The 16,637-nt window shown below is 30.9% G+C and overlaps 11 protein-coding genes across 11 annotated transcripts; 6 read left to right on the plus strand and 5 right to left on the minus strand.

The window, feature by feature from the left end:
• Positions 1-12: 12 nt before the first annotated feature.
• FG379_001016 (uncharacterized protein) lies at positions 13-264 on the plus strand (the record flags this gene model as incomplete). The annotated part of the gene is made up of 1 exon (XM_067327655.1): positions 13-264. One exon carries the CDS (start codon positions 13-15, stop codon positions 262-264), a length of 252 nt encoding a protein of 83 aa, XP_067184267.1.
• A 683-nt stretch (positions 265-947) lies between these two features.
• Positions 948-2,093, minus strand: FG379_001027 (uncharacterized protein; the record flags this gene model as incomplete). The annotated part of the gene is made up of 1 exon (XM_067327666.1): positions 948-2,093. One exon carries the CDS (start codon positions 2,091-2,093, stop codon positions 948-950), a length of 1,146 nt encoding a protein of 381 aa, XP_067184278.1.
• Positions 2,094-2,319: 226 nt separating this feature from the next.
• On the minus strand, positions 2,320-3,062 carry FG379_001035 (uncharacterized protein; the record flags this gene model as incomplete). Its single annotated transcript, XM_067327674.1, has 4 exons — positions 2,320-2,326; positions 2,390-2,754; positions 2,804-2,943; positions 3,056-3,062. The coding sequence occupies 4 exons, from the start codon at positions 3,060-3,062 to the stop codon at positions 2,320-2,322; spliced, it is 519 nt and encodes a 172-aa protein (XP_067184286.1).
• A 188-nt stretch (positions 3,063-3,250) lies between these two features.
• On the plus strand, positions 3,251-6,802 carry FG379_001036 (uncharacterized protein; the record flags this gene model as incomplete). The annotated part of the gene is made up of 1 exon (XM_067327675.1): positions 3,251-6,802. The coding sequence occupies one exon, from the start codon at positions 3,251-3,253 to the stop codon at positions 6,800-6,802; it is 3,552 nt and encodes a 1,183-aa protein (XP_067184287.1).
• A 44-nt stretch (positions 6,803-6,846) lies between these two features.
• On the minus strand, positions 6,847-8,136 carry FG379_001037 (GTP-binding protein; the record flags this gene model as incomplete). The annotated part of the gene is made up of 1 exon (XM_067327676.1): positions 6,847-8,136. One exon carries the CDS (start codon positions 8,134-8,136, stop codon positions 6,847-6,849), a length of 1,290 nt encoding a protein of 429 aa, XP_067184288.1.
• A 164-nt stretch (positions 8,137-8,300) lies between these two features.
• On the plus strand, positions 8,301-9,602 carry FG379_001038 (splicing factor U2AF U2 snRNP auxiliary factor large subunit; the record flags this gene model as incomplete). The annotated part of the gene is made up of 1 exon (XM_067327677.1): positions 8,301-9,602. One exon carries the CDS (start codon positions 8,301-8,303, stop codon positions 9,600-9,602), a length of 1,302 nt encoding a protein of 433 aa, XP_067184289.1.
• Positions 9,603-9,763: 161 nt separating this feature from the next.
• Positions 9,764-12,061, minus strand: FG379_001039 (uncharacterized protein; the record flags this gene model as incomplete). The annotated part of the gene is made up of 1 exon (XM_067327678.1): positions 9,764-12,061. One exon carries the CDS (start codon positions 12,059-12,061, stop codon positions 9,764-9,766), a length of 2,298 nt encoding a protein of 765 aa, XP_067184290.1.
• A 318-nt stretch (positions 12,062-12,379) lies between these two features.
• On the plus strand, positions 12,380-13,006 carry FG379_001040 (RRM domain containing; the record flags this gene model as incomplete). Its single annotated transcript, XM_067327679.1, has 1 exon — positions 12,380-13,006. The coding sequence occupies one exon, from the start codon at positions 12,380-12,382 to the stop codon at positions 13,004-13,006; it is 627 nt and encodes a 208-aa protein (XP_067184291.1).
• Positions 13,007-13,040: 34 nt separating this feature from the next.
• On the minus strand, positions 13,041-14,327 carry FG379_001041 (uncharacterized protein; the record flags this gene model as incomplete). The annotated part of the gene is made up of 1 exon (XM_067327680.1): positions 13,041-14,327. The coding sequence occupies one exon, from the start codon at positions 14,325-14,327 to the stop codon at positions 13,041-13,043; it is 1,287 nt and encodes a 428-aa protein (XP_067184292.1).
• An 803-nt stretch (positions 14,328-15,130) lies between these two features.
• FG379_001017 (uncharacterized protein) lies at positions 15,131-16,015 on the plus strand (the record flags this gene model as incomplete). The annotated part of the gene is made up of 1 exon (XM_067327656.1): positions 15,131-16,015. The coding sequence occupies one exon, from the start codon at positions 15,131-15,133 to the stop codon at positions 16,013-16,015; it is 885 nt and encodes a 294-aa protein (XP_067184268.1).
• Positions 16,016-16,055: 40 nt separating this feature from the next.
• FG379_001018 (zf-CCCH zinc finger) lies at positions 16,056-16,583 on the plus strand (the record flags this gene model as incomplete). The annotated part of the gene is made up of 1 exon (XM_067327657.1): positions 16,056-16,583. One exon carries the CDS (start codon positions 16,056-16,058, stop codon positions 16,581-16,583), a length of 528 nt encoding a protein of 175 aa, XP_067184269.1.
• Between the last annotated feature and the right edge of the window lie 54 nt (positions 16,584-16,637).

The raw sequence follows: 16,637 nt of genomic DNA on the forward strand, positions 1-16,637 counted from the left end.
CCCATTCCGTTCATGCCACCAAGTTGGCTAAAGTCAAACCCCCCCATGCCATCCATTCCACCAAACATGTCAAATTTATTAGATGGATTATCCTCCTCATCTGTATCTATCCATTTATCCCAGTCACACTTAAGCCAACTTGGTGGCATGAACGGAATGGGAGGTATGGATGATATGAACTTCGATGAGGACGAACTAGGTGGATTTGATGAGGAGGAAGAGTTGAAAGCAGACTCTGAAGATGAACAAGAAAATAACAAATAATCTTATCGATCCCATTTTCGCTATACAATGTCGTTTACTAATGCGTAGCGTTTAGAACTATTTAGCTAATTGTTCTCACTGACTTTTTTTTTACGTTTTTTTTTGTTCCTCAATTTTTTGGGTCTTGATAAGTTACTAATATCTCTAGTAAAACAGAATATCTTAGTCTATTTGAATTTAAATCCTGTGTAATATTTGCTAATTATGGCTCGCCTGGAAACTCCTTAAGTGTCAATTGTAAGGAAACTCGATCGCGTAATATAGTACTGATTCCAAATAGCATCTTTAATCCGATTCATTTTAGATATTAAACTTGTGTTTTTGGAATATTATAATTCTGAAAATTTGAATAACCCATATTTGTTGCAGTTTGTTAGTAAACTGTTAGAAGGAAAATACTGAAACAATAAGTACCAATGTATAAATAATACATATTAGAATCTCATTAAACCCAAAAAAATGGACTTAATAAAAACAACAAATATTTATGTTAAATTTAAAAAAGAAAATAGAGGTTCTATTGAACAAGATGTGATGTGAACAATAATTCCATTCTTTAATAAATAGCTTTTTTTAGAATTCAAAATACTGAAACAATTAAAATTTAGTTATTTTGTACTCTTGTGCATAAATAGGAATATAAAAGATAGTTTCAACTGAATAAATTAACAAAATTACCGTGATTAATCTTTACAGAGAATTGGATCTGAAAGTATATCTGTTGGGCTTGAAATACCATTGTATAGTAGAACTAATTTTTTTGCACGAGCCTTTCCAAGTTTACGATTGTTTAATCCCTTTGAACACAAAAATGAAATATTTAATAATTTATTAAACCAATTTAAATCAGGAACTTTTGGCTTCAAATCAAACTTATTTAAGTTGAACTCGCCATTTGAATTCAATTTATGTCTTTCAATATTTTTATCTATATAGGTAATCAATTCACCTGGTGTTCTAAAAATTCTCTCTATTGCTCTTGCTGAGTCCTCAGATAATCCAGGTATTTGAAATAATTGTGATACCCATAAATCATCACTCGGAAAAGAAGAGATTCTGGGCTTATATTTTGAAGATAGGGACCTTTTCTGGATTTCACAAATAGCCGAGATTATATTACTTAGGTATTGGCTTGCTTCAAGTTCGTTTTTTGTTTCAATACTATCGATTGAGTTGTTGATTAGTAATGATATAATACATTTATCAAGAGAAGATTGATCAGTGGGGTGTTTATATGATATTCCAATACCTTTCTTATTATCAACAATATTAGGTAATTGGATGTTCTCAATGCAGAAAAGTGATTCTTGTGATAACAAATCTCTCGTACCTATCCAAATAACAATACATCTAGTATCATCTACTAAATAGTACTTTTGTACCTCGTGAAAAAGCAGATCAACAACTTTATGCCCAAAAATTTTATCTACTTCAACGTTGTTTGTGATTGTGTCGTAGCTTTCAAAAGTTACAAATAATACAACCACAAAATTTGTGGTGTCATATTCTCGTTCACTTTCTTGTTGGGTTTTTTTAATCGTTCTTATTATATTTATATGTGGTCTATAATCAAACTTTGGAGATATAATGCAAAATGGAATAACTGCCTCAGAAATATTATTTTTCAAGTGTATTGTGTTTGATTGAATACTTGAAAAATCATTTTTTCTTGGTATCGAATCATCCTTGTGGATAATATCATATTCTCTAAGTGATTGGGTGATATGTCTCCAAAGGCTTTGACTTTGCAAGTTTCGTGAAAATTTTACAGATAAACTACTAGTTTCAAATTCCATTAGCAATAAATCTTTTGCGAGCGCAAAATTCATGAAAAAAAAATCAAAATTTGTGAGCTAATTAAATTAGAGCAAATATTCTCTAAAAAAACAATTATTAAATATCTAAGAGGATAAAACATGCTCTATCATTTCAGAGATATTTTCATCTGGACTGACAAGGCTGGTTTCCAAAAATTTTAGATCAAGTGATGTTAGTGTCTCGAAATTGAAGTGTTTTGTTCCCCCATAAACACTAATTCCCGATAATTCGCTATGATCAACATCTATTTGATCTCTAAATAAATAAAGTCATCAATCTTTATTTACCTTCAAATTAAACAACTTACATATTTCTCTCAAGTTCCTCTCTAATATACTTCGAATTTCTAGAAGAACTCAAATCAGATTTGTTACATAAAATAATAATCTTATATTTTGGGTAGCTAGGAATTCTATCTTTCTTATTTTCATAATTGTTCTTTAGAATATTGGTGATAGTGAAGTATAATATTTCTGCAGCCTCTCTAAAAGAGGACCTATTGCTACTATCAATAACGAATATGATGGAGATGGAATAGTAAATGTATTTCACTATGTAGTTGTTTATTATCCTTCGATCTCCAGGAATATCAACTAAATAATGCCTTTCATTCATTTTCATTTGTGCAGGAATAACTGAGGTTGTAGTATCACAGTGTCTATTATATTTTAACTTTAAAAACATTAATTAATGCAGAATTTTAATATATAATCAAAGTTACCTGATAAAACAGTGTTGTCTTCCCTGAACCAGAAGGTCCCAATAAAAGTGAGTACTTGACCTTATTTTTTGAAGACTTTATATGCACTGAAAAGTACTCAAACATATACTTGAGAACATTTAATCCAAGGTATAATAGCCCTAATGAGTGAAAGAGAGATATTCCTAAGATAAAAACGCTCAGATAGAAAAATAATGACAAAAACATTTTAAATCAAATATATTGCCACTTCGAAAAATAAGTACCACAAACCGCTCATTAATCTTCAAATATATATAAAACGTTGAGAAAAAAGACATTTATAAAAAAATATGCACACTTAGCAGTAACAGACTGCTTGTAATAAAATAAAAGACACGTTAACGTGTGAAAAAAAAAAATATTTTTTTTAGTGTGTGTAGCTATTAAGAATAAATTTAATGTTGATATTGTTTCTTTCCTCACAAAATGAACAAATTATTTGTTAGAAATAGATACAATATTCTTGTCACTTTTAATTTGATATTTTTATTATATGTCACTATTAATAATAGGGCATGTGCGAATAAAGTTGACCTTGATAAAATAATAGTTACCGAAGATGGCGGCAAAAATGAAAAAACAGTAAAGAATGTTTCAAGTATTACTTTGAATAATTCATATCCAATCATCTTAAATAGAAACGAAACTATCGATAGAGATGGCCTTCATATTTATATTAACCAATCAATTTATGGTGAGTTTGTTGTTGGCTCGAATGGGGATATATTGAATGGTTCAAATAATTTCGACACGACTATTAGAAAAATAAATTCTACTATTCAAGAAAATTTTACTTCTAACACAAGTAAAAAAGAAATCAACAACTTAATTAATAACGTGAATAGTAATTCCGAAGGCAATAATTTGTTCTTAGAAAGTAATCCAAATTCTACTACCATTGAAACAGATCACAATATTCATCCCACTATAGAAAGTTCCTCCGTGGAAGGTAATGGCAATATTAATGTCATAAGTATTAGCTTTTCAACAATTTATGATGACCTTTTGTCAGATCCTGACTTAAAAGATAATGTTGAATATACAATATTCAATACTTCCGATAATGAAAAGAGAAAATTGATCGAGAGTCAACTTAAAAAAAGTGATGCTACAAACATGGTTTTGAATATAAATGATATCTCATCTTATGGATTTGTTTCTTGGATTAGACCTGTTAGCAGTGACTCTTCAGAGTTAACACTTCAATCGGCATCTGGGATTATGAGGAAAGAAAATATAAGTTTTTTAAAAAGCTTGTTTCCTAGGAGAAACTTTACAAATGATGAACTTGATATAATCATTTTAAGTGAATCTAGCCAAGAAGTTAGGCCTTATGGGTATAGAGGGAGTCCAATAATTTTAACCCAGTATATTGAAAATATTGTTTTAAATAGAGATGAAGAGAATGAAGCAGATATTATTGCGCTTATGGAAACTATTGAAACTTTAAATCAAACCAGTTCCATTAACAACAACAAAGATAATCATGGTGAAATTAAACTCGAAGAGGAGGGAACCTTCGAATCCAATGGAATAGATGATGAATCACATGAATATAAATATTGGCTCAATAGTTTCCTTTTACATGATGAACCCGACATATTATCAATTAATTGCGACTTTTACACCGAATGGTCAAATTGGAGTAGTTGCACTAACGATTGTGGTTGGGGCATTCAAACTAGGGGAAGAAGAATAAACGCTAATAAAGCATTCAAAAAAACTTATATTTCTATTGAAGAACAGTTGAAGAAGTTAAATATGTGCAAGGTTCAGATACAAACACAAGGATGCAGTTCCAAGGCAGGATGTTGTGAATATACAAGACCGAAGGAGGATTCATGGGCAGATTGTTCTGCAACATATGAAAAGCCCGGATTTGAGGAACAGTTAGTCGAGCTCATTTCAAACAGAAAAGGTAACGTAAGTGATGGGACATGTATAAGGGAAAAGAAAATAAAGAGAAAGTGCATCAAATTTAACAAGGATGATAATTTTTGCGCTACAACCGAATGGTCAGAATGGTCAACATGTGAAAATGGAAATGGTAATTATGTCCAAAAAAGAGAAAGAAAATTTATTTCAAATAATTGTACAGAAACACAGACGAATCTTCACGAAGATAGGATTTGTGATTACCTACCAATAATTTCTAGCTCTCCAACCCCAAATGAATTAGATAATTTTGAGGGTTTATCTACGATGTTTGAAGAACAAAGTTACAAAGGTGACTTTCTGAGAATTGAAGAGTGTTTATTCGTACTTTCAGAAGCAAAATATAGCGAGTCTACTGGGTCTTGCAAATGTCCGTCAGGAATGAAACTATGCAGTGCGGATACAATCGAGAACTATAAATCTTCTTGGAAACATCACGCAGAGGAAATTTGTTCGGGAATTCGAATGGGGTTCACTTCGGTTAAGGGTAAATTGTTACAAGCCATTGGTAATAGAACATATAATTGTGAATTGAAAGATTGGGATAAATATACCGAAAAAAAAGATGATTTGGATTGTGTCAACACTTTTGTTTTATGTAAACTTGAAAATAACTGCATTGTTTCGTCTTGGTCAGAATGGTCAGGATGTAGTTCTCCATGCATATATCAGTCTTCAAGTCGTGTGAATAACATTTCAAGTTTTAGGCAAAGAACTAGGAATGTTATTAGTGGCTCTTGCAGTGAGCACTTGTTACTAGAAAAAGAAGAATGTTCTAATTTGATGGAGTGCCCACAAATGTATTTTTCACTTAAAATTTCGAAGAAACCAAAGGAAATGATAAATGAAATATTCAAAGAGGAAAACAAAGAAACTCTTATATCTGCTTTAAATCTTGTTAAAGAACATGGTAATATAGAGCACTCACCATCTTCAGTAGCAAGAACCATATTCAATGAAGTAAAAAATATAATAATAAATAATACGGTTTATTTATTAAAGCTAAATTTAAATGAAACTGTTATTGGCGCAGACGGTAAATATCACGAAAACAATTTCGTTGATTCATTGTTGTCAAATTTTAATTTTAATGACAAAGACCTCGTAGCGGACATTATTTCCAATTTATTTATTAATGGGAAAGTCAGTGAGGAATTATATAATAACTTGACTCTTAAGGACAAGTCAATAATAGGAAGTGATTATTCAGAAACAGCGGAATTCATAGGTGGATTATTTTCTTCATTAAGAAACACTACAGAAAGCAATGATCATTTGAATGTATTAAAATGGTCATCACATGCAAGCAATATCTCGAGTTCAATAAATAGTACTGGCTTGGACTTCATTACTAACAGTAACTCTTCTGGAGCAACTTCAGAAAACTTAGATACTGAATTGCTTATAGGTGAAGGAAATCTAGGTTCTGAATTTAATGCAGACAAAGTAAAAAGCAAATTATTCAACAGAGTAAATAATATCTCCAGCTATCTACATTCAAAGTATAAATCTAAATTAAATAACATATATGAGGGTGATTTAACTGATAACTCAAGAGAGGCCGATATTGCTAAGAAAGAGAGCATAAGTGAAAATGGAGATTTAACTAAAATATTGAATGGTACCGTGTTAATCAGTCTGATAGAATACTCGATAATTTCACATTCAAATTGCAAACCAATGGAGGCAGTTCAAGACAATCTAGAGCAAACTGAATTCGGGACAAATTGCAGATGTCCAAGTGGTTATATTTTATGTAGTTCTATTGACTATCTATTCGGAAATAAGACAACAGTTACTAGTGACAAAGACGTTGTAAACATTGGCAACAATGTTGGAGTCTTCTCCGATAATTTCGTATTAAATGAAGGTGATATGTACAATGCAATTTATGAAACAGACAAAGAAAAGTACTGTTCAACCCCAGGCGCGAATGTTATGTGTAGTTCCGAGAGTGAACTCATAAAGTCGTTTGAGAATCATGACGTCTTCAATTTGTATTCTGAACACTTTCATTTCGAGGATGAATCGTCAGAGGAGTAGCAAATAAAAATCTGCACAAAGAAAGTTATTTTTGTTTCTTTTAATTAACAGGTTTCTGTGTTGATTTTTATAATATTCAGATCTTTTGAAATGACTTGATTTTCGGAAACTTGTATCCCGCCAACGGTTTCAATAGATGTTACTTTCTTGTTAATGTTACCTAGTAATAATTTTGCTAGATTCTTAATAGGCGTGCAATTGGGAACCAATATACATTCTTGGAAGGCGCAATTTGTAGTTTCATCATTTGAAGTATTGTTCGAAAAGTTTTTCAGGTTTTTTACTGGGAATACCGGAATTAAGTCTAACATTTCAATTGCAGTATTGATTGCGTCTTGTACACCAGTTACACCATGTCTAAATAATACCATATCTCTAATATTATTTAGTCTATTTTTTTGTTTATAATCTAGTTTCTTGAGAGAAACATTATCACTTCTGTTAAGTTCTTCACTAGTTAAAAATGAGTCGTAATTGTAAGTTTCCCCATTACGCACAAGTTTAATGTAGTTCTGCCTTGCCATTTTTTTAATGAAGTACTCTGCTAAAGAAGATGCAATTACAATTTTATGTTTATCACTATATTTCTCATAAAAACTAACAATATTTGAATCACATTGTTCGCTTACAATATCAGATTTGTTTAAAACTATAACAAAAGGAAACCTTATTTTAATAAACTCCCTGACTAAATTAATAATATTGTCCTTGTCCCAGGTCGAAAAATCAGTAAGATCATTGAGCTTCAACTTTAAGACAAGCTCCAAAATCATTGATTCATTACATCCATATCCTGAAAATTGGCTAAGTAATAGTTTAGTTACTGTAGAATTGGATGATTTACTTTTTCTTGTTATTGATGACCAGTTTGAATATATATTATTAAAGATCCACATCTCTATCTCCGTACAAAGCCAATCATGATCATATATAGGATTATAATTTATAGTTTCCTCCCCCTTTTCATTTGTGTTTCCACTGACATCAATGATATGTAGTAAAACATGTGCAGTTCTAAGGTCATCAAGGAATTTGTTTCCAAGTCCAATTCCTTTATGAGCTCCAGGTATTAATCCAGCAATATCAATGAGTTTTATGGGAATATACCTAAATCCTTCATCACAATGACCGTAAACCGGTTTACAAAAAACATTAAACTTTTTACAAGGGCACCTAGTAATGTAATGCGCAATGCCAATATTTGGCTCAATTGTAGTAAAGGGATAATTCCCTATTTTTGCTGCTGTCTCAGTTACAGCAGCAAAAAATGTCGATTTTCCCGATGATGGCTTTCCAACGCAGCCAACGACATATTCCTTCCGAATATAGGACATAAATCGAAATACTACTAATGAAAAGTAATGCTACTAGGGATAAAAACTTAGTGTACCGCCACTCTTTCTCATAGCAAATATTTACATTTTGTTCCGAAAATATTTTTAAGTTATATAAACTAGAGAGTCACTTAAAGGATAGGTATTATACTCATGAATTATATATGTTGGGAGAAATTATTGATAATAGAAACTTTGGTACCAACTATAAAAATAACCATTCCAAAAAGTTTGAAGGCTTAGTTGAACTTTCAAAGGACAGCTCTTCAATTCGTTCTCAAAATCGAGAAAATGGGGAGAATTCAAACACTGGAAGATCAAATTTTAATATTAATTTAGGAGAAACAAGAGAAACATTTTATAAAGACTTGAATAATGCGAACCCTGGTATTTCGTCCTCGAAAACATCAAGAGAAGTTTACGTTGGAAATTTGCCTAGTGGAATTAATGTTGCACAATTGCTGGAATTTATCAATTTATCAGTATCAGACAGTCATGATTATACTTCTCTCGGTAATCCTGTTATTTCAGCGTGGATAAACCCCGATGGTAAGTATGCATTTTGTGAATGTAGGTCAATTGATATAGCGAGTAACTTATTAGGACTTAATAACACACTAAATTTAAATGGAAATCTTCTGAAAATTGGTAAGCCGAAAATAAGTGGAATTTCAAATATAAGTGAGATAAAATCTTCAAGCTCAATATCTACCAATCAATTATCACAACACCTAGGCATTATTTCTCCGTATTTTGGCAATATTCCACTTATGGTATCGAAGAAGGAGATATTTTTGATAACTAAAATAAGCAACATTTATAATATTTACAGCTTAAGAAAATCTGTAAAAGGAAGAATAAATATTAACATTCTTGACTTAATCAATTATAAGGAAAAATATAAAATAGCCATTTGTGAAGTTGAAACAAGCGATGTACATTCGTTAGAAAGGTTATTTGAAGTATTTGGTGAAAAAATAAACATACTAAATTTGAGAGATATTTCCGAAAACAATAAAATTATCAAATTCATTAATACAACTTTATTGAAGCAAATTAAAAATATTCAATTAAATGAACTACATGTTGATTCTACAGATTCAAAGGAATACTTAGGAATTTATTCGTCTCTAATAATTCCAAACTATCCATCTCGCTGCATAGTGCTATCAAAACTATTAACGTTTGAAGAGATCACGACAGATAATATTGGTTTAATTACTACTGATATCAAAAATGAGTGTTCCAAGTTTGGTGAAATAGTGAACTTTGAGATTCCAAAGCCGGAAAAAATATTTCAAAATATTGGGAAATCAGATTTACAAATTGGAAGTGTCTTCATACTATATAAGACAGTTGAAGATGCAATCAATGCGAAGTTGAATTTATTTAAAATGAGGTTCTTAGGAAGAAATATTAGAGTTAAATATCTTCCAGAGTCAGAGTTTCCAAATGTCACCTCATAGATAATTATATTTAATATTATTTTAGACAAATTTGATTTTAGAGAAATAATAGATAACTTTCTCATTTGATTTTATAATTATTGCTTTTAATTGACAAATTATTAATTTCTCTCCATTCCTATTGAATTCTTGATATATTTTTGAGCCTTATTTTCATTGATTTACTCTTCATGAATCTCCATTTTTTCTACTTCTTCTCTTATATCAGACAATCTTTCACTTAGCTTTCTTTGTGTATCAGGATTTATTAAATTCATCGTCTGAATTATGGTTCCCCACTTTTCCAGAGAAAGTAACTTTTCAACTGTTTCATTTTTTTCTGACAATAAGTTATCAACAAATAGTTTAGTCTCTGAAAGTTGTTTCTCTATTTGATCCTTCTTTTTGTCAATTTCTTGAATAATATTTTCCTTTATCATCAATTCATGTTCTTTATTAATTAATGTTTCTGCAAGTCTCAATTGTTTCTCATTCTCCAACTTAACTGCCATTTCTAATTTTTCAGTCATATTATTCTTTATCATATCCATTTCATGTTCATATTCTATCCTCTTCCTTTCAAAACCATCATGTTGATCCAACATTTGGTTAATTAGTCGTTTTTCACGTTCTTGTTGCATTTTGCAAATTTCTTGTATTTTTTTGTTGTTCTCTTCATCTTTCATCTTTAATTTTCCATCCATGTAATCGTTTAACTGCATTATTTCATTATCTCTTGCATCCAAAAGTCTTCTGATATGTGTTTCAAAGGAACTAAATTTACATTTTAATTCATTGTTAATCTTCATTTGTTCTTGCTCATCTTCAGTCTTTTCTTTTAACTGTTGTTTTAATGTCATAAGTTCTTCCGACTGTTTTTTGTGAGAGTGTAGAATATCTATATATTTATCATTTTCTTTTTTCAACAATATTTCATACTTTATTTTCTGTTCTTCTAGGGCATTGTCTATATCTGACATTTTATAAGAACTATCCTCTAATGCAGACAATAAAACTGACTCTCTGTGTTCTAAAGACTTTAGATTTTGTTTAAAATGATCGCATTCATCCTTAAGACTTTTTGCCACCTTTTCTTGTGATATTCTTTCGTCATTTGCAATTTCTAGTTGTGCTTTTAAAAACATCACATGGTCCTGGAGAACATTGTTTAGTTCATGTCCTCTTTTCAATTCCTCTAACGATATCTTATTCTCATCATTGCAAGATCTTATATTTTCCAGTAATGACTCTATTTCTTTATTATTGTGATCTTTCAATTCCAGCAATTGTAGTTTCTCGTCTGTTACCTGATTAACTATAACATTCAATTTATTGATCTTTTCTTCTAATTGTGATATTTTCTTCTTAAGATCACCATTTTCATCCCTCAATTGGTTATTCTCTGTTTGAACTTGTATTAATTTAATTTCGGATTCATTTAAATTATTCAGTGTTTTTTCATTTTGAACCTTTAATGCACTTATTTCCATCAAATAACTATGAGTTGTTCCATCAACTTTCCCACGTTGCATTTCTGACAAAAGTTTTTTAATACTATCTTTGTACTTTTCCTTTCCTCTCCTTGCTGCAGATATCTCCTTTTGAAGCAAATCTATTTTTTGTGATAGTTTAATTATTTCTATATTGCTCTTTTGTATTTGTTCTCTCAGAATCCTAGTAAATTTGTCTTTCCCAATAACTATATTTTTCATCTTTGAAATAGAAGAAGAAAGTTTATTTATTAAAATATTTACATTATCATTTGGACCAAGTTTAGAAGAATTATCGTTTGTGAAATCAGTCCTCTTGTTATTAATCCCTCTATGAATAAGTGATTCATTTTTTGAGTTTAAATCCTTCATTAAATTGTTGGCTCTTATGTTAGCAAGACTTTCTTTTGACGAAGGCATATCACCAGATGAAATATTACTTTTGCTTGGATCCAAAAGTTGTTTTGAGTATTCAGATTTATCCTTTGAAGATATGAATTCAGGAGATGTTAGGTTTATTGTTGAATTTACCTCACTGTTGAATGGTCTATACATTTGTTTTGAAAGTCGCTCCAAATCATTGCTCACAGAACGAAATATTGAATCAAATTCATTTGAAGTTTCTGTATTTTTGACTTGAAACTTATCATTAAAATTTACTTCATTTTCAATTGTACTATAATCATCTTCTTCAAGTGAGATTAAACTGTTTTCCGAGGTATTATCAACGTCAATATGTTTGTTGACCCTAATTTGAAGATTATTACTTTTTATATTGTTTAAGTCATGTTTTCCTCCCTTTTGAATGCCATTTGGAGAATTAGCTGGAATAAGAAGTTTTTTCCCGTCTTTAGTTGACATTAATAGTGATTCATTAAACCTAGGTGGTATTCCAAATGCCCTTTGGATATTTTTTCCATTTTCAAGTGTCCTTTTCTCCTCAGCGATATTCACTCTTCTACCAACTCTTCTTTCTAATGGTGTTGACATCACAAAGGCATAATTATAGTATTTATAGATACTATTATATAATATTTCACAATCCTGTTTCGAATGGATATAGTTAATTATCACTAAGCTAAAAAAATGTGTGTTCTACCAAAAGTGCACACCAAAAAAGCATTTTAAAGTAAAAAATAAAACTACAGGAGACAAAAAATATAATTTCAATGTTCATAATTGGATTCCCTTAAATTTGACCTATAAAATTTGTGAATCTCCAACCCCCTAGATCAACTTAGAATTACCATCTAAGTTGAGAATCCCGCCGCGTTTCTTAATAAATGGAATTATACACGTACAATAAAAATGTCCCATCTATTTCACTCAATTGGGCCAGAATACTCCTACTTCGATAAAAAGAACTACTCAAAAGATGAATGGTTTGAAAAAATTAGCAACTCAACAACTGTTTATGTTGGTAACCTCTCATTTTTTACGACTGAAGAGATAATATATGACATTTTCAATCAGTGCGGACAGATTAGTGAAATATATATGGGTTTAAATAGTAATACCATGCAACCTTGCGGTTTCTGTTTCGTAAAATACCTCAGACATTGCGATGCGCTTGCAGCAGTTACCTTCCTTAACCGTACGTCGTGTGATGGAAGGGAAATTCGCGTAGATTGGGATTCTGGAGACGACATATCTGGATCTAGGAGGTACGGACGTGGAGTCACTGGGTTCCAGTGGCGCGACGAGATGAAGAAAGTAGCTGACCCAGATCGTTACTTTGAAGAAAAAAGAGTCATGAAGGATGGTAGATTTTTAATTGAAAATAACGGTGGGTACACAAGAAGCCGTGGAATTAGAGGAAGAAACCATAGATTTGTTAACAAAAATCATGGATTACAGAATAGGTTTAAACACCAAGTGACACAAAATTTAGAGATAAGAAACAGCCACCAAAATAAAGACTTGCCTGACTATTAATGTTAAACAAACTCGTAACTAAATTTTCAATATACTATATGATATCTACATTCACATCTCCCTTCATTTTTTCCTTAACTTCCCCATCTCTCACTATTAATACTTCACGTTCAATCGGGTCTTTTTTCAACCTGTAAATTGATCTTCTTTTCAAGTTGCAAGTTGTATCACATTTACAAATAGGGCAATACGAATTAATGTATCCATTTATACCATATATTGTTGAGTTGCATGTCTTGCATGACCATGATTCTTTTACCGCCCTCACATTATATATTATTTCCTCAGGATGCTTCTCTTTACAAACTTTGTTCGGGTTTCCTTCAGTCCAAATGTCGCATTTACGGCACACTGTTGCATTTCTTATGTTTATTGATACCACTTTTGATTTGTATTCATCCTTTATATCATTCTTCTCAAGCTCCATGAGTCTATTCCTAATCTCAATTTTCTCAATTCTTTTGATTGTTTCTTCATTTACTGTTTTCAATGAGATCGCCCTATCAATTTTAGATATCATTTTGGATTTTCCAGATACAGTACTCTTCTGTTCTTTTACATTAGTTATTGATTTAATTAAGTCTGCTTCGAACGAAATATTCTCTTTTTTCGTTAATTCTTCTCTAATTGAGATTTTTTTCTTCACTTCACTAAAAACAGTGGCATAATCAACTTGGTTATTATTTTTAAGTTTATTGATATTATTCACCTTTTTATCAGCTTTTCCTGAATTAGTTTTATACTCGGAAATTTTTGTTATTATCATATCGACATGTTTCAATATTTCCTTATCGGTTCTTTCATTTTTTAAGGTTATAATTAAGTCAAAAACTCCACTTTCCTTTAATTCAAGTAGAGAGAAGTTAGATATATCAAATTTGTAAATTGACTTTAGGATAAATAATATATCATTTTTACAGTTTGCTTTTACAGCAGTTAGAAGCTTCGAATTAAACTCGCAAAGCGTTGAGTTGCATATAGATTTTGATTTATTCTCATTTACTCTGAGACTCGTTAACTCTGAATTGTCATTTATACAATTTACCTTATATTTTTCATTATTCCTTGATAACTTTGGGTTTGCTACTTCAAATTGTTCTTCACTAAAGCGCTTTAGAGAAACAATGCCTGTGTTTATTTTTTCATTCTCATTCATTTTCAAACCTATACATTTTGGATACTTTACAAATTTTCCATAGTTCAGATGGTCAACACAGAAATGCGGTCTACTACCCAAGATTATAGGATTTAAGCAAGCCGTTCCATCACTACTTTTCGCATTACAGAATGAAAAGTCTTTGACTTTTCTTATTCTAACCATTTGATCAGTTTTTTAATAGATAAATATTGTTTATCACTGTAGTTCTAGTATAAAATTATTCCGGGATCTACTGTGAGATATAAATTCTTCACTTCTTCATTTATGAAAGTATACATAACCTTCCTCAAGAGGTGCAACTTGCATTTATTACCTTTCAGATCTGATAAAACCAAATCGATAACTCTTCCCGTGGTTTATCATTTAAATATAGCAATTTCAAAAAATATAAAGCAAAAAATAGATATTTAACTTGAGATTTTTCGTTCTTCGCATTTACTAATACTTTATCAGGGCCTGTAATTCTTTATTTGTGATAGGAAGTGAAATTTCTTATTGTATTTCCTTCTACGAACAAATATTTTAGATACAAACCACTATTCTCCTCATAAAAATAACATTTACTTCTGTATTGTTCAGAATCTTTTTCAAGTTTTCCTTACTTTGACAATGTGCTTTGTTCACCCTTATAATGCCTTTTGTGTGTGGGGATAGGTGGGTGGGGTGGGGTGTTGCATGTAAAACCTGGAATTGTTACATAATCTGGGAATATTTAACTGGTTTCTAACAACAAATATATAAATTAAAATATTGTTTTTAAAATTGATTATATTAATACCGTTTTTGGATACATAATAGATATTAATCGTCCACATACAATTCCAATGTTTTAAATCTAAGAAAAAAAGTTTTCATGTTATTTATTGCGAAATTAGAGTTTAACCGCTTAAATATATAATAAATTTACAGATTTTTGCGATTTACGAAGCTTTCCTTTTTTACAAATAAAAAAATTTAAATTTAATATGAAAGAACATTACTATCATGCTCATTCGCCTGGAACTGATGAGATTATTAGGTCGGGTAAATACTCAAGGAAATCTGCTCCACCTGTGATACGTGCTATTCCAAGGACCAATAAGAGATTTACAAAATCGCCATTCACAGCCGAACAGATGGAAAAAATATCTTCAGAATACATTTCCACCTACAAAGATATATACAAAGACTCTGTGATCGCTTACACTGAGAAAAAAATTAAAAGTAAGAAAAAGTGCGAGATATTTCGAAAATTTATGTTTGGAAGAGAAAACAATTACTTCGACAATTTAAAAAAATGCATTATTTACGATACCGATTGGATGAAGGAGAAGAAAAGGAGGGATGAGTCGGAATTAATTAACTATACGAATAATGAAATTGTGTCAACTTCTGATATATACTTACTAAGTTCTGTAATTAGTGACAAAGTAATCGAACAAAGAAATTTACTACTAAAGCTCAAGAAATTTTGGAAGGATTTTCCAACTCAATTGAAAATGAGAGCAAATATAGAAAAGGAATTACTAATGAATGAAATAGGCACTACAATACCAAAAAAAAATGTGAATAATAACGTTAAAGTCGATATTGAGAAAAAATCAAATTCATTGATCTTTTCAGAGAACGTTGATATTCAAAATTTTCAAGATTTTACTCTTGAGCAACTGGAGCAAATGAACCTTATTGTTGATGGTTATGATATCACAATAGGAAAATTGTCATCAATGGTTGAAAAGCTAAGTGATAGGGTAGAGCAAATACTTGGAGCAGAAAAGCGTTTACACAATGTTGCAAATGCGTTAATAGCAAATTCTGCAAGGGCAAACAGAGATAACGCGCCAAGACAATTACAAAAGAATAAAATGTAAAGTTTAATTATCCAAACTAGATTTGATTTTACTAATAAGGATGAATTATAAACTTGACCTAGAGGACACGATTGAGAGAATGGAAGATGAGAGGATAAGGCTTTTACAGAATCAATCTGTGTCTAGATATGATCCAAACATCAGAGGACGGCATTCAGTTGTTTGTCGCCACTGGATTAGAAATATGTGCATGAAGGGCGACTTTTGCGATTTTCTACACCAGTATGATCATGATAGAATGCCTCCTTGTTTTACTTTTCAAAAGTATGGTGTTTGCATTGACGAGGCACTTGGAAGTTGTCCATTCAAACACAAGGCAGATGATACGCCATTATGTGCGCAGTACTTTCTCGGCTTCTGCAAGTATGGCCCCAAATGCAAAAGGCGTCACGAACCCAAAGCAAGACACGAGATTCACGACTTCTTACCTGATTCATTTTTGCTATCGATCATTAAAAACAAAGCTTTGGTTCCAAAGATGGACCCTGAAACTTTCTCAATCGTAAAAGCAATAGAAGAAACCTGCAAAGAAAACTATGCACAAGCTATTTGCAACGATACATCTTAGAACTAGAGTTAAATCTAAAGTCTTTGGTCCTCTCCGATAAATACTAGTAGCGAT

Source organism: Cryptosporidium bovis, assembly GCF_009768925.1.
Source record: "Cryptosporidium bovis isolate 45015 chromosome Unknown contig_2, whole genome shotgun sequence".
Taxonomy (NCBI): domain Eukaryota; phylum Apicomplexa; class Conoidasida; order Eucoccidiorida; family Cryptosporidiidae; genus Cryptosporidium; species Cryptosporidium bovis.